At 44.9% G+C, this 13,172-nt stretch overlaps 2 protein-coding genes across 3 annotated transcripts in view; one reads left to right on the forward strand and one right to left on the reverse strand.

The window, feature by feature from the left end:
* Window positions 1-4,309, forward strand: part of LOC144697717 (uncharacterized) — a gene marked incomplete at its 5' end in the record, with an annotated part of 37,728 nt that extends 33,419 nt beyond the window's left edge. Inside the window, one exon of the mRNA XM_078569726.1 lies at window positions 2,425-4,309. Coding sequence (XP_078425852.1) covers window positions 2,425-3,474 — 1,050 coding nt within the window. The remainder of the gene's footprint in view (window positions 1-2,424) is intronic.
* Window positions 4,310-6,217: 1,908 nt separating this feature from the next.
* LOC144698137 (uncharacterized) lies at window positions 6,218-9,401 on the reverse strand. Of its 2 annotated transcripts, none has more exons than XM_078570082.1 (2): window positions 9,346-9,401; window positions 6,218-8,750 (listed from the first exon to the last, which is right to left on the reverse strand). In XM_078570082.1, exon 2 carries the CDS (start codon window positions 8,293-8,295, stop codon window positions 7,915-7,917), a length of 381 nt encoding a protein of 126 aa, XP_078426208.1. In that variant the 5' UTR covers window positions 8,296-8,750; window positions 9,346-9,401; the 3' UTR covers window positions 6,218-7,914. The 2 variants fall into 2 exon arrangements, 1 of the variants encoding a protein (XP_078426208.1); XR_013580457.1 differs by having other exon boundaries at window positions 8,656-8,750; window positions 9,298-9,392.
* Between the last annotated feature and the right edge of the window lie 3,771 nt (window positions 9,402-13,172).

A 13,172-nucleotide genomic window follows, 5' to 3' on the forward strand; every position in this document is an offset into this window, starting at 1 on the left:
AATGTTCATTGTTTAATATTCGGCTCTGGGGCCGCACTCGGGATTTGTAAACCCCGCCCCCCCCTGCCCGGGGTTTATTAACCCGCTCCCGACAGTGACCGCTCACCTGACAGCTCACAATGCCCGGCTGATTGACAGCGGTTCCGGGCCAATAGGAAGAGAGAGGCGGGACTAGAGGACTGAGCGGGAGCGGTTTGCCCTCCAACCATTTGGAGTGATGGATGGGCGGGGCTAGGCCGGGACTGAAGCATGCGCAGTACTAGAACCGGAGCTGGAAGAAGGAGCGGTGGAGTTGAGATCACAAAGGGTGAGAAATGAAGCCAGCGGCTGGAGATTGTGAACCGGGGAGGGGGAGCCTGGAAACCACGCGCGAGCTCGGAGGGCGGCTGGAGATTGTGAACCGGGGGGGAGCCTGGACACCACGCGCGAGCTCGGAGGGCGGGTGGAGATTGTGAACCGGGGGGAGCCTGGACACCGCGCGCGAGCTTGGAGGGCGGGGAGACGGTGCCCCAGTGGTAATGCCACTGGGCTGGGGACATGGGTTCAAGTCCCAACATAGGACTATGGGTTATTGTCCTTGTGAGTGCAGCACAGTTTTACCGGAATGATACCTGGACTCCAAGAGTCAGTTAATAATTTATAAAACTATCAATTATCGTAAAACCCATCTGGTTCACTAATGTCCCTTTAGGGAAGGAAATCTGCCGTCCTTACCAAGTCCGGCCTACATGTGACTCCAGCCCCACAGTGATGTGGTTCACTCTGAAACGGCCCAGCAAGCCACACAGCTCCAGGGCCATTAGGGATGGACAATGCACACATCCCATCATAGAATAAAAAAACACATGGTGTGTGCGGGACTGGAAACCCTGGTAAGAGGTTTGGCTTATGCAGGCAACTGCCTATTGTCATCTTGAGAGGGGAAGGTGGAGTGAATGGGTAGTGATATTGGTGAGGGAATTGTCATTTGTGGCAGAAAACTCCAAACTTGTCAAGCTTTGTGTCAACAATTGTTTCCTCATTTCACTGTGAAAGACATGGCTACAATTTTTAGGCCATGCTCGTCCTCACTTCCCCAGATTCAGACAAAGATTCAGTCAGTTCCAAAGAAGAGTCATAGTCCTAGACTCTGGGGGCATATTGTAAACATGAGAGCCAGACCTTTTAGGACTGAAGTCAGCAAACACTTCTACACACAAAGGGAGGTAGAAGTGATGAACTCTGTTCCACAAACAGCAGTTGATGTGAGACTAATGTTAAATCTGACATTGAACGATCTTTGTTAACCAAAGGTATTAATGGATGTGGGGCAAAGCAGGTGTATAGAATTAGACCACAGATAAGCCATGATCTCATTTCACAGTGGAACAGACACAAGGGCTAAATTCCTAGAATCATAGAAACTTACAGCATAGAAAAAGGCCATTCAACCCTTTGTGCTTGTGCTGGCTCTTTGAAAGAGCAGTCATGTTTAGACCCACATACACACACTTTCTGTTTGTAACCCTTTAAGTTCCTCATTCTCAAAAACCTGTCAACTTCCTTTTAAAACTCCTTATAGAGTCAGGTTCCACAACCTTTTCAGGTAGAGAGTTTCAATCCTGACAACTCTCTTGATGTTGAGTTTGGAAGGTTGTAAAGTGCCAGATCGAAAGATGAGCTGCTGTTCCTCGAGCTCCCATTAAGTTTCATTGGAACAGTTCAGGAGGCTGAGGACAGAGAGGTCAGAGTGGGAGTGGGGTGGAGAATTAAAATGACAAGTGACTGGAAGCTCAGGGTCAAGCTGACAGACTGTTCCACAAAGTGATCACCCAATCTGTGTTTGATCTTCCCAATGTAGAGCAGACCACATGATGAGTACTGAATACAGTAACTAAATTGAAAATAATTACAAGTAAATCACTGTTTGTTGTAGGCTGAAGAAACATACTTTATTTGACAAAGTAAAACAAGCCGATTTCCAGAATATTGAATATCTAGTCCAGTTACAGAGCTTATTAACATCAGTAGAAACAAACCCAAACTATCAGAATGAACATGGTTCAGTCCTGGATGTGATTAACAGCAGAATCCAACCCCTGGAGTCTCTGCTGAACTTGCTGGTGTGTCAGCCGGTTGGATGATGGATTAAACCCCTTCTCACACATGGAGCAGGTGTCTGGTCTCTCCCCAGTGTGAACTCACTGCTGTGTGTCTTAGAGCTGATGGTTTTTCCCCATGCACCAGCTGCTCTTGTCTTTCCAGGTGGTGGGGCTCATGAGTTTGGGAAATTGTATCAAAATTCTGGGTTGAGTTGCAGGGCTATGAAATCCTTCTCCTTTTCCCCTCCTCCACCTCTCACTCTCTCTTCTCCCTTTGAGGCCAGAGTCTTTTGTAGCCCAGACTGGGAGGCAGGTTCCTTTCCCTGAAGGACATTAGTGAACCAGTTGGGTTTTTATGACAATCCAACAGTTTTCGTGGTCACTTTTTCCTAGTGCCGACCCCACAAATTACGGGATTCGTTCAGCTCAATTTCACAACCTATCTTTGTGTTTTTGTGAATTCTCTTTCATATTTTTTGTTTCTGTTTTGAATTCACTTTACAAGCTACTAGAAGGATTTGCAGTCGGGAAAGTCAAACCAAAATCACATCCAAATCTGCCAGAGTGGCTTGATTCATCAGGACCTGAATATGATTATCCTTTGAACATGGAAGCAAAAAGCACCGTTCACACCAGAGAGAAACCGTGGAAATGTGGGGACTGTGGGAAGGGATTCAGATCCCCATCCAATCTGGAAACCCATCGACGCAGTCACACCGGGGAGAGGCCGTTCATCTGCTCCGTGTGTGGGAAGGGATTCACTCAGTTAATCTGCCTTCAGAGACACCAGCGACTTCACACTGGGGAGAGGCCATTCACCTGCTCCGTGTGTGGAAAAGGATTTACTCGCTCATCCCACCTGCTGGAACACCAGCAAGTTCACACTGACAAGAGAGATTTTAAATGCCCCAACTGTGAAAAGAGCTTTAAAAACCCACATGGACTGAGGGAGCACCAGCGCATTCACACTGCGCATGCACCATTCAGCTGCTCACAGTGTGGGAAGAGGCTCAGGACATCATCCCGCCTTCTGAAACACCAGCGAGTTCACACTGACGAGAGGCCGTTTAAATGTCCAGACTGTGGGAAGTGCTTTAAAAGTTCTGGGGATCTGCAATACCACCAACGTATTCACACTGATGAGAAACCATTCAGATGCTCTCACTGTGGGACTGGGTTCAGGCAATCATTTCACCTCACTGCACACCAGCGCACCCACACTGGGGAAAGGCCGTTCACCTGCTCCGAGTGTGGGAAGGGGTTCGCTCAATCATCCAACCTGCTGACACACCAGCAAGTTCACACTGGGGAGAAGTCATTCACCTGCTCCAAGTGTGGGAAGGGATTCACTCGCTTATCCTACCTGGTGACACACCAGAGAGTTCACAAGTGATTACAGGGGTTGGATTCTGCTGTTATTGCTGCTGTTAATCACATCCTGGACTGAATCATGTTCATTCTGACAGTTGGGGTTGATCTCTAATGTTAGTTGCCCAGTTTAGACTTAGCGTGCACCCGCACCATCTCTCAATTATGTGTGAATAGACCATCATGTCTGCAAACCTCGTTTTCAATGTAAATCACTCAGAAACTGCCTTGAACTAAAGATGAACAATAAAGAGATCACAGTGCAATCCTGCAGCTCTATATTGATGGGAGAAAGTCTGTTCTGTAACTCGAGGATGAAGCTTGGTAAGTTCTGAATGTTTTTAATTACAAGTAGGCTCGAGCTATTTGAGAGACGGGCTGTTCAAAGCTGTTAACTTGTCAAATATTGAAGGAATTACTCTGAAAATAAACTCAACCAATTGATAACCTCAGCCTCTGCTCCCTGCTGTAATTAATACTCAGCATCCATTCGTGCTGATTTACAGTGAATCACTGAATATCCTGTGGAGTCTTTGTTCCTTGTTTTATGAAATAGCTCTCCCCATTAGTGCTGAACTGCTGGATAACTCTGATTACATTTCGACATGTCTAGAAAGGTCTGTGTGCCCACATTTCACTGTGATTTGTAAACAATAAACAATGTTCATGGCCTGACTTGTAGTCTGGTATCCGGGTGATTTGTGAAGAAAGATTTAATTCACTCACTCAGCAGCTTGAGGGGAACCAGACTGAGACTGAATGAAAATAAGAAATAGGAGCAGGAAGAGGCCATTCGGCTCATCAATCCTGTTCTGCTATATGATATGATCATGGCTGATCATCTACCTCAGATCCACACTCCCCAGAAACCTTAATTCCCCTTGTACCCAAAACTCTGTCGACCTCTGTCTTAAATATAACTGAGAGCCACGGATCCCTGGGTTAGAAAGTTCCAAAGATTCACAACTGAGTGAAGAAATTCCTCCTCATCTCAGTCCTAAATGGTCGACCCCTTCTTCTGAGACTGATTCCCCGTGTTCTAGATTCTCCAGACAGGAAACATTTTCCCAGCATTTAAGGCCATTTAAGAATGTTTCAGTTGGATCACTCAATCTTCCAAACTCCATTCAATCTAGGCCGAGTCTGCTCGATCTCTCCTCATGGGACAATCTCCTCATCCCAGGAACCAGTCTGGTGAACATTTGTTTCACTCCCTCTAGGTCAAGTATGTCCTTCCTTAGGTAAGGAGACTAAAACTGCACACAGTACTCCAGGTGATGCCTCACCAATGCTCTATATAATTGTAGTAAGACATCTTTACTCTTATACTCCAATCCCTTTGTAACAAAAGCTAACAGACCATTTGCTTGCTGTACCTGCATGTTAACTTTCTGTGATTCATGTACAAGAACAGCCAGGTCCCTCTGAATGCAAATATTTCCCAGTCTTGCACCATTCAAAAGATATTCTTTTTTTTTCCTACCAAAGTGGATAACTTCACACTTCACCATGTTGTATTCCAGCTGCCATGTTCTTACCCAACCTGTCTATGTCCCTCTGCAGCCTCTTTGTGTCCTCCTCAGCACCTACTTTCCCACCCAACATTGTATTGTCAGAAAACCTGGATACATTACACTCAGTCCCCTCATCTAAGTCATTGATATCGATTGTAAATAGCTGAGGCACAACTGCTGATCCTTGTGGTACCTGCTAGTCACAGCCTGCCAACCTGAAAATGTCCCGTTTATTCCTACTCTCTGTTTTCTGACCATTAACCAATCCTCAGTCCATGCTCAGATACCCCCAAACACCAGACCGAATTTTGTGTGATGACCTCTTGTGTGGCCCCTCATCAAATGCTTTTTGAAAATCCAAATACACAACATCTACTGATACCCTCATTATCCTCCTTACTTATTACATTTTTAAGAAGCTCTGAACAGATTTGTCAAACATGATCTCCCTTTCATAAATCCATATTGGCTCTGCTCAATCAGTTCATGATTTTCTAAGTGCCCTGTTACCACATCCCTCATGATAGATTCCTACATTTTACCAATTACTGATGTTAGACGAACTGGCCTCTAGTTCCCCATTTTCTCTCTTCCTCCTTTTTCGAAAAGCGAGATGATGTTTGCTACCAAGGCTGGGAGAGACACTCTGGAAGGTATGGGGAGCTGGGACTTGTCCATGAGAGTAACGAAAGGTCTAGGATCTGAAATAATCCAGAGTGATGATGATGATGTGTTAGTCGTGGCTCAGTGGTTGCATTTTCATGTCTTAGTCAGGAGGTTGTGGATTTAAATCCGCATCCAGAAAGATGAGCATAAAATCCAGGCTAACATTCCACCGCAGTACTGAGGGAGAGACTGTCAGAGATGGCACTGAGACAGAATGGATGGGTGTAAGAGATCCATTGACATTATTTCAAAGAGCAGGGGATTTATCCCAGGAATCTTGGTCAATATTTATCCCTCAATCAACATCACTGAAACAGATTATCTGGGTATTATCAATTTGTTGTCTATGGGATCTTGCTGTGTATAAATTAGCTGCTGTGTTTCCTACATTCCAACATTGACTGCACTTCAAAGGAATTTCATTGGCTGTAGAATGCTTTGGGACATCCAGATGTCATGAAAGGCTCTGCAGAAATACAAATCTTTCTTTAACAGAGGAGAAAAGGCCCAGAAATGGAACAGTCGAGAACAGGATTTCAATTAGTCTCCTCTTATCCTGGAGTAAACAAATACTCCACACACTGTGTGTTTGACGCCAAGCTGATTTATTTGACATTTAACCAGAATATTAAACTCCAGCCCTGTTACAGGGATTATTAACATCAGGAGGAATAAAACCCCCAAGAGCTGGATTTTCAAAGAGGGTTGGGAACCTGACACTGGATGAATTCCGGGTCCGCACACTGCACCTGAACTGCATCACTCTTGCAGCACTATTTTAAAATGTAATTGAGCTGTTTTGGCAGGAGGTGAGCTCAGCATCCAAACCGAGGCACCAAGTGCCTCTGGGGGGAGGGAGCTTCCTGTCTGATGCCAGCAGCAAAGACAGACGACAGCCATTTTGGGGTTTGCTGCTGCTTTGCCGAGGTACAGTGCTCAAACCAGAACAAGTCTACCCCTCAAATTTTACAAACAAAACACAGATGAAAATTAACTTCCTTTCAATCTATGGTAACTCCAACAGTTGTGCACTAACATGCACCAGGCTATCTGACTTCATCCCGTAAGTAAGCCTGGGTACTAGATTTTAGTGTAGCCTAACCATTTTCAGGTTCATTTCATGCCATATTCATTGTAATAAGCTAACAATGTCAAAACACAATTTTCTGCTAACACTGAGATGAGAAGCCATTTTGACGATTTTAACCTTTTACAACAAACTAACCCAAAATAGTATTACGAAGCAGTGACTGACAAGCAACAGATGATTGGTAGTTGCTTAGAAGTCGCTTTATCTTATCTCAATATATCTCTATTCGCATTTCTTATTAGAGAATTAAAGTGCTGTAACAGCTGGGAAAGAAATGGGATAAGCCTTGGTCTTGCTCCCTATCAGGAACACACACTATCCTTGATTGTTGAGTCTGTCTTAATGAATGGGCTCCTGTAAAGATATCAAGATGAGAGACATAGCTTAAAGGAAAGCAGTGTCCTAAATTTAAGACAATGTGGCAAATTAGCTAAAACCAATGGAGTTAACTCTTGTCACATTATTGACAAATCATAGACTAATTAGCCATTTCCAATAACTTGGCTAAGGTGGGCTTCCAGCATCTTTTAAGTGTAAAAATTAAGATTTCGAGAAGCCACTTTGTTAGCATATTATCTGTGTATCGAATGATGGAGGGTTATCCTCACTTCATGTCTTCAGCCTGATCAACCGAGGGAAGTTGTGAGAAGTCTGTTTAATTGTTAAAGTTAAATATTCTCCTCTTACTGTTCATTGAAACTTTGATTTTTATTTTTCTAACTTGTTACCTTTTCACATTTTAATGGTTAATAAATCTTTTTGAAATGACCATTTAAAGTCTTCATCCTGCCAGATGGTTAAGTTCTGTAGAACCTGATGATTTCATTCACAATTGGGGATTTATTACAAACAACCTGTACCCCAAAAATCAATTTAAATCCAGAAAAAAGATTGAAAATCCCATTCTGTTCCAGACAGGCTCCTTAACAAGTTCTTTAATGAGATTAAGGTGCCGTTAATTGGTGGTGAGTGGGTTTCCTGTTTCCTCCCCTCCACCGGCACTTTGAAAATTACAAACTGTTTCAGAGGCAGCGGATCCAGTGCCTCCGACCGGGAAAGTAATTTTCAAATCGCATAAGTCCCGGTTCCCACCCCCATCAGAAAGTGAAAATCCAACCCCAGTTATCAGAATGAACCTAGTTCAAGCCTGGATGTGATTCACAGCAGCAATAACAGCAGAATCCAACCCCTGTTGTCATATGTGAAACTTCTGGTGTCTCTTCAAGTTAGATGAAAAAGTGAGTCCCTTCCCACAGACGGGGCAGTTGAAAGGCCTCTCCCCAGTGTGAACTCGCTGGTGTCTGTGCAGGTTGTGCGACCGAGTGAATCTCTTCCCACACACACAGCAGGTGAACGGCCTCTCCCCAGTGTGAACTCGCTGGTGTTTCAGCAGATTTATCGGTCCTTTGAAACTCTTCTCACAGTCAGAGCATTTAAACAATCTCTGATCGCTGTGAACAAGTTGATGTGTCAGCAGAGCAGATGACTGAGTGAAGCCTTTCCCACACACAGAGCAGGTGAACGGCCTCTCCCCAGTGTGAACTCGCTGGTGGGTCCCCAGGTTAGATGAGCTCATGAATCCCTTCCCGCACACAGAACAGCTGAACGGCCTCACGCCACTGTGAACACGCTGGTGTGTCAGAAGATTTGATAACTGTGTGAAACCCTTCCCACAATCGGTGCAGGTGAACGGCCTCTCCCCAGTGTGTATACGCCGATGAATTTCCAGCTGGGATGGGGAAATGAATCCAGTTTCACAGTCCCCACATTTCCACGGTTTCTCCGTGGTGCCGGTGCCCTTGTGTCTCTCCAGATTGGATGATCAGTTGAATGCTTGTCCACACACACACACAGAAAACACGTGTATGTGGAATTCACAACATCCCACGGTAAATGCTGTAATTTTTGTTTTCAAGTTGTATAACTAGGTAAAGGTGATATTCTGCTCCTGATGAATCAAGTGACTCTGTTAGATCTTGATGTGATGTTTTGTTTGAGTTACCAGTGTATAAATTCTCCCTTCTGATGCCCCTGTAAGCAGAGATTTCAAAAGTCCTCATTGTAAGCACGGCATAGAAATGAAGAACAGTTAATTTTAGTTCCTATGGAACATTTTTTCTCTCTTGTTCCCCCAAAGCTGCAAATCCCCGTCCCACACCCTCTCCCCCCTCCCTGGGTTGAAATCTAAATAAAGTGTTGGATAATTCTCTGTATCCTTTTAATAAATTCTACAACTGGAGATCATGTTTTACAAGGGGCCATTTGTTAACAGTTTCCCAAACACAGATCAGATCCTCATTGATTTGAGCCCAAAGTGTAACCTCTTATTTCTTGTCCCCCCTCCCCCATCCTCTGATGTGAACCATCCTCCACTCGCTGACCCAGGATGGCGGCCGTTAACCTGGGCCTGTTCCCGGGAGGGAGAAGCCCCGCAGCTGCAAACCAGGAGCTGATAATTATTTCTCAGGGTTTGCGGATCCACAAAGTGTTTCCAAATCCTCCCCGTCCAGCCGCCGGCTCCATCGCTCCCTCCCCCCGGGCCTGTCACCGCGGGGTAAACACGGGGCCTGGGGCCTACCCCAGAAGTTGCTCCAGTTCCCAGTCCAGCCGCGGTTTCCATTCCTACCCTGTGCTCACAATCTCCTCCCGCCTCCCGAACCGTCCGCTCCTCCTCACTCTGTCACCATGACTGACACTGAGCATGCTCAGAGCGCACACCCACACTGCACCTGCGCACTGGACTCCTGTAGTCATTGATAGGGGACTTTCTGCAACGCGGTTTGTTCTGGGTAAATAATCCGCCATTGATAGCTTGACTTGGGAACACAAAATTCAATGCATCGGCTTCCCAATCGAGATCGGGACCCGGGGCGCTGTTGGCACAGTGGATGGTAAATGCTGAGCTGCTCAAGTCACAGAACAAAACCTGAAACAGCTGCCAGTACTGTTTTGCAATTTGTATTTTATCTTGAGATGCGTGAATGATATTCAAAGTGAGTTTTCTTAGCTTCAGTTCCTGCAGACAGCAACTTAATGCATAGAGGCTGGAGGCTTTTCATACTTGTGTTAGATCTCAGAATGCCTTCCCTCTCCTTCATACATGTTTCTCTCTTAATGTAAATTCCAATGTCCCAATATGTCTGCAAATTTACTTTTCTTATATCATAAATCTTTCATAGTACTTATATTAACAGTAACCTTTGGGAAAAATAAACACTGTTTTACTTAGCTTCCTATGGCTAGATGTAACATCTTATCGTCTCTTTGAAGTTCAAACTAATCTAATATATCTAAAAATGCAATTGGTCCTTGCACCTCGCATTCTAAAACTTCAGCCAGGTTTATGTATTTAGCATTTCAAACCTAGCTTCCCTTTTGATCATTCAAAAGCTCCAGACCAGCTGTCTCCAATTCCATTAAATCCCCTCCCCCAAACAAATCCACACAGAGAAACTAGTCCAAACCCCAAAATTAACCTACCTTTACAATGTATCACATCAATATGATGAAATGCATTATATTTTCATGACAGCGCAATACACACAATAGGTACTTAAAGTATGTACATACCAGAATGTCTGGGCCTTCCTCCATGATGCAATCTGTGCAATTCACCCCCACCTCCACCTCCAATTGCAGATTGGAAAAAGGTCGATGTTGAAATTTACAAAGATCAAGACTGGTACAAACTGGTGGAAACAACCTGCTGAGTTTTTCCATCACTTTCCGTTTTTATTTCAGATTTCCAGTTCCCATAGTATTTTGCTTTTAATTCAGTGCTGGTATCTCTGTAAGGAAAGATATGCTGAAAAGCAGACATGAGATAGACGAAATGGAATGTATCTTGTGCGAAACATAAACACCAGCACAGGTCAGTTGAACAGAATTCACTGTTTCTGGACTTGATATTTTCTGTAATTCAGTGTCATCTCCAACCAGCTCCTGATCAGCATGTTCCACGTCCATCACTTGTACTGCACATGCTCAGAGTGCAACCGAGTGCTGAGTAATCACACCACGCTCCTGTAGTCATTGATGGGGCACATTCTGGCACATGGAAAATTATCGATTGTAACAGTGTCGCTCAAAGCTTAATTGGTGAATGAAAATGTTCATCACCACATTGAGATTGGGCCTGTTTCTGTATCAAGTAGCACTTGCTAAGAAATAACCTGCTCACTAATGCTAAGCGTGGGTTCCGCCAGGGTCACTCAGCCCCTGACCTCATTACAGCCGTGGTTCAAACATGGACAAAAGAGCTGCACTCCTGAGGTGCGTTGAGAGTGACTGCCCTTGACATCCAGGCAGCATTTGACCAAGTGTGGCATCAAGGAGCCCTGGTAACACTGGAGTCAATGGGAATAAGGGGGGAAACTCTACACTGGTTGCATTCATACCTAGCACAAAGGAAGATGGTTGTGGCTGTTGGGGGTCAATCATCTCATTTCTACGACATCATGGCAGGAATTCCTCAGGGTAGTGTCCTAGACCCAACCATCTTCAGGCTGTTTCATCAATGACCTTCCTCCCATCATATGGTCAGAAATGGGGATGTTCACTGGTGATTGCACAATGTTCAGCACCATTCGCGACTCCTCAGCTACTGAAGCAGTGCATGTCTAAATGCAGCAAGATCTGGACAATATCCAGGCTTGTACTGACAGGTGGCAAGTAACGTTCGCAAGACACAAGTGCCAGGCAATGACCATCTCCAACAAGTAAGAATCTACCCATCACCCCTTGACATTCAGTGGCATTACCTTCACTGAGTCCCCCACTATCAATATCCTGGGTGTTACCATTGAGCAGAAACAGAACTGGACCAGCCATGTAAATACTATGGCTCCAAGAGCAGGTCAGAGGCTGGAGATCCTGCCGCAAGTAACTCACCTCCTGACTCTCCAAAACCTGTCCACCATCTGCAAAGCACAAGACAGGAGTGTGATGGAATATTCTCCACTTGCCTGGATGAGTGCAGCTCCAACAACACTCAAGAAGCTTGACACCATCCAGGGCATCCGCTTGATTGGCACCCATCCACAAACATTCACTCCCTCCACCACCGACAAACAGTAGCAGCTGTGTGTACCATCTACAAGATGCACTGCAGGAACTCACCAAGGCTCCTTTGACAGCACCTTCCAAACCCACGACCGCAGCCATCTCGAAGGACAAGGGCAGCAGATAGATGGGAACACCACCCCCTGGAAGTTCCCCTCCAAACCACTCACCATCCTGACTTGGAAATATATCGCCATTCCTTCAGTTGCTGGATCAAAATCCTGGAGCTCCCTTCTTAACAGCACTGTGGGTGTACCTGCAGTGGTTCAAGAAGGCAGCTCACCACCACCTTCTCAAGGGCAACTAGCTATGGGGAATAAATGCTGGCCCAGCCAGTGAAGCCCACATCCCGTGAATGAACTTTAAAAAATATTATATATATATAGTTAATATATGATATATTACTATATCATAGATTAGGCAGAGGTCATGGTCCATATCGGTACCAACAACATAAGTAAAAAGAGGGATGAGGGCCTGAAAGCAGAATATAGGGAGCTAGGAAATAAATTAAAAAACAGGACCTCAAAGGTAGTAATCACAGGATTACTCCCAGTACCATGTGCTAGTGAGATCAGGAGTTGGAGAATAGACCAGATGAATACATGGCTGGAGAGATGGTGTAGGAGGGAGGGATTTAGATTCCTGAGGCATGGGGACTGACTCTGGGGATGATGGGACATGTAAAAGCTGGATGGGTTGCAGGACCAGTATCCTCGCAGTGGTATTTGCTAGTAATGTGGGGGAGGGTTTAAACTAGACTGGCAAGGGAAAGGGAAACTGAGTGAGGAGACACAAGAGAGGGAAACAAAGATAGGAATGAAAGATAGAAAAGTAGAAAGCAAAAGTGGAAGGCAGAGGAAACAAGGGCTAGCAGCAAATAGGACCATAGTACAAAAAGAGATGTATAAAAAATGTTAAAAAGACAAGTCGAAAGGCACTGTATATGGATGCATGGAGCATTTGCAATAAGGTAGATGAATTAACAGTGCAAATAGATGTGAACGGGTACAATATGATTGTGATTATGGAGACATGGCTGCAGGGTGACCAAGGCTGGGAACTGAATATCCAAGGGTACTCGATATTTAGGACAGACAGGCAAAAAGGAAAAGGAGGTGGTGTGACATTGTTAGTTAAGGATGAAATTGGTGCAGTAGTGAGAGAGGATATTGGCTTAGAAAATCTAGACCTAGAATCTGTCTGGGTGGAGCTAAGAAGAAACAAAGGGCAGAAAACATTTGTGGGGGTTGTCTATCAGCCTCCAAACAGTAGCGATAAGGTAGGTGACAGTGTTAAACAGGAAATTAGAGATGTATGTAACAAGGGTGCTACGGTAATCATGGGTGACTTTAAGCTGCATATAGACTGGGCAAGCCAAATTAGCAAAAA

Source organism: Cetorhinus maximus, chromosome 23, assembly GCF_964194155.1.
Source record: "Cetorhinus maximus chromosome 23, sCetMax3.hap1.1, whole genome shotgun sequence".
Classification (NCBI taxonomy): domain Eukaryota; kingdom Metazoa; phylum Chordata; class Chondrichthyes; order Lamniformes; family Cetorhinidae; genus Cetorhinus; species Cetorhinus maximus.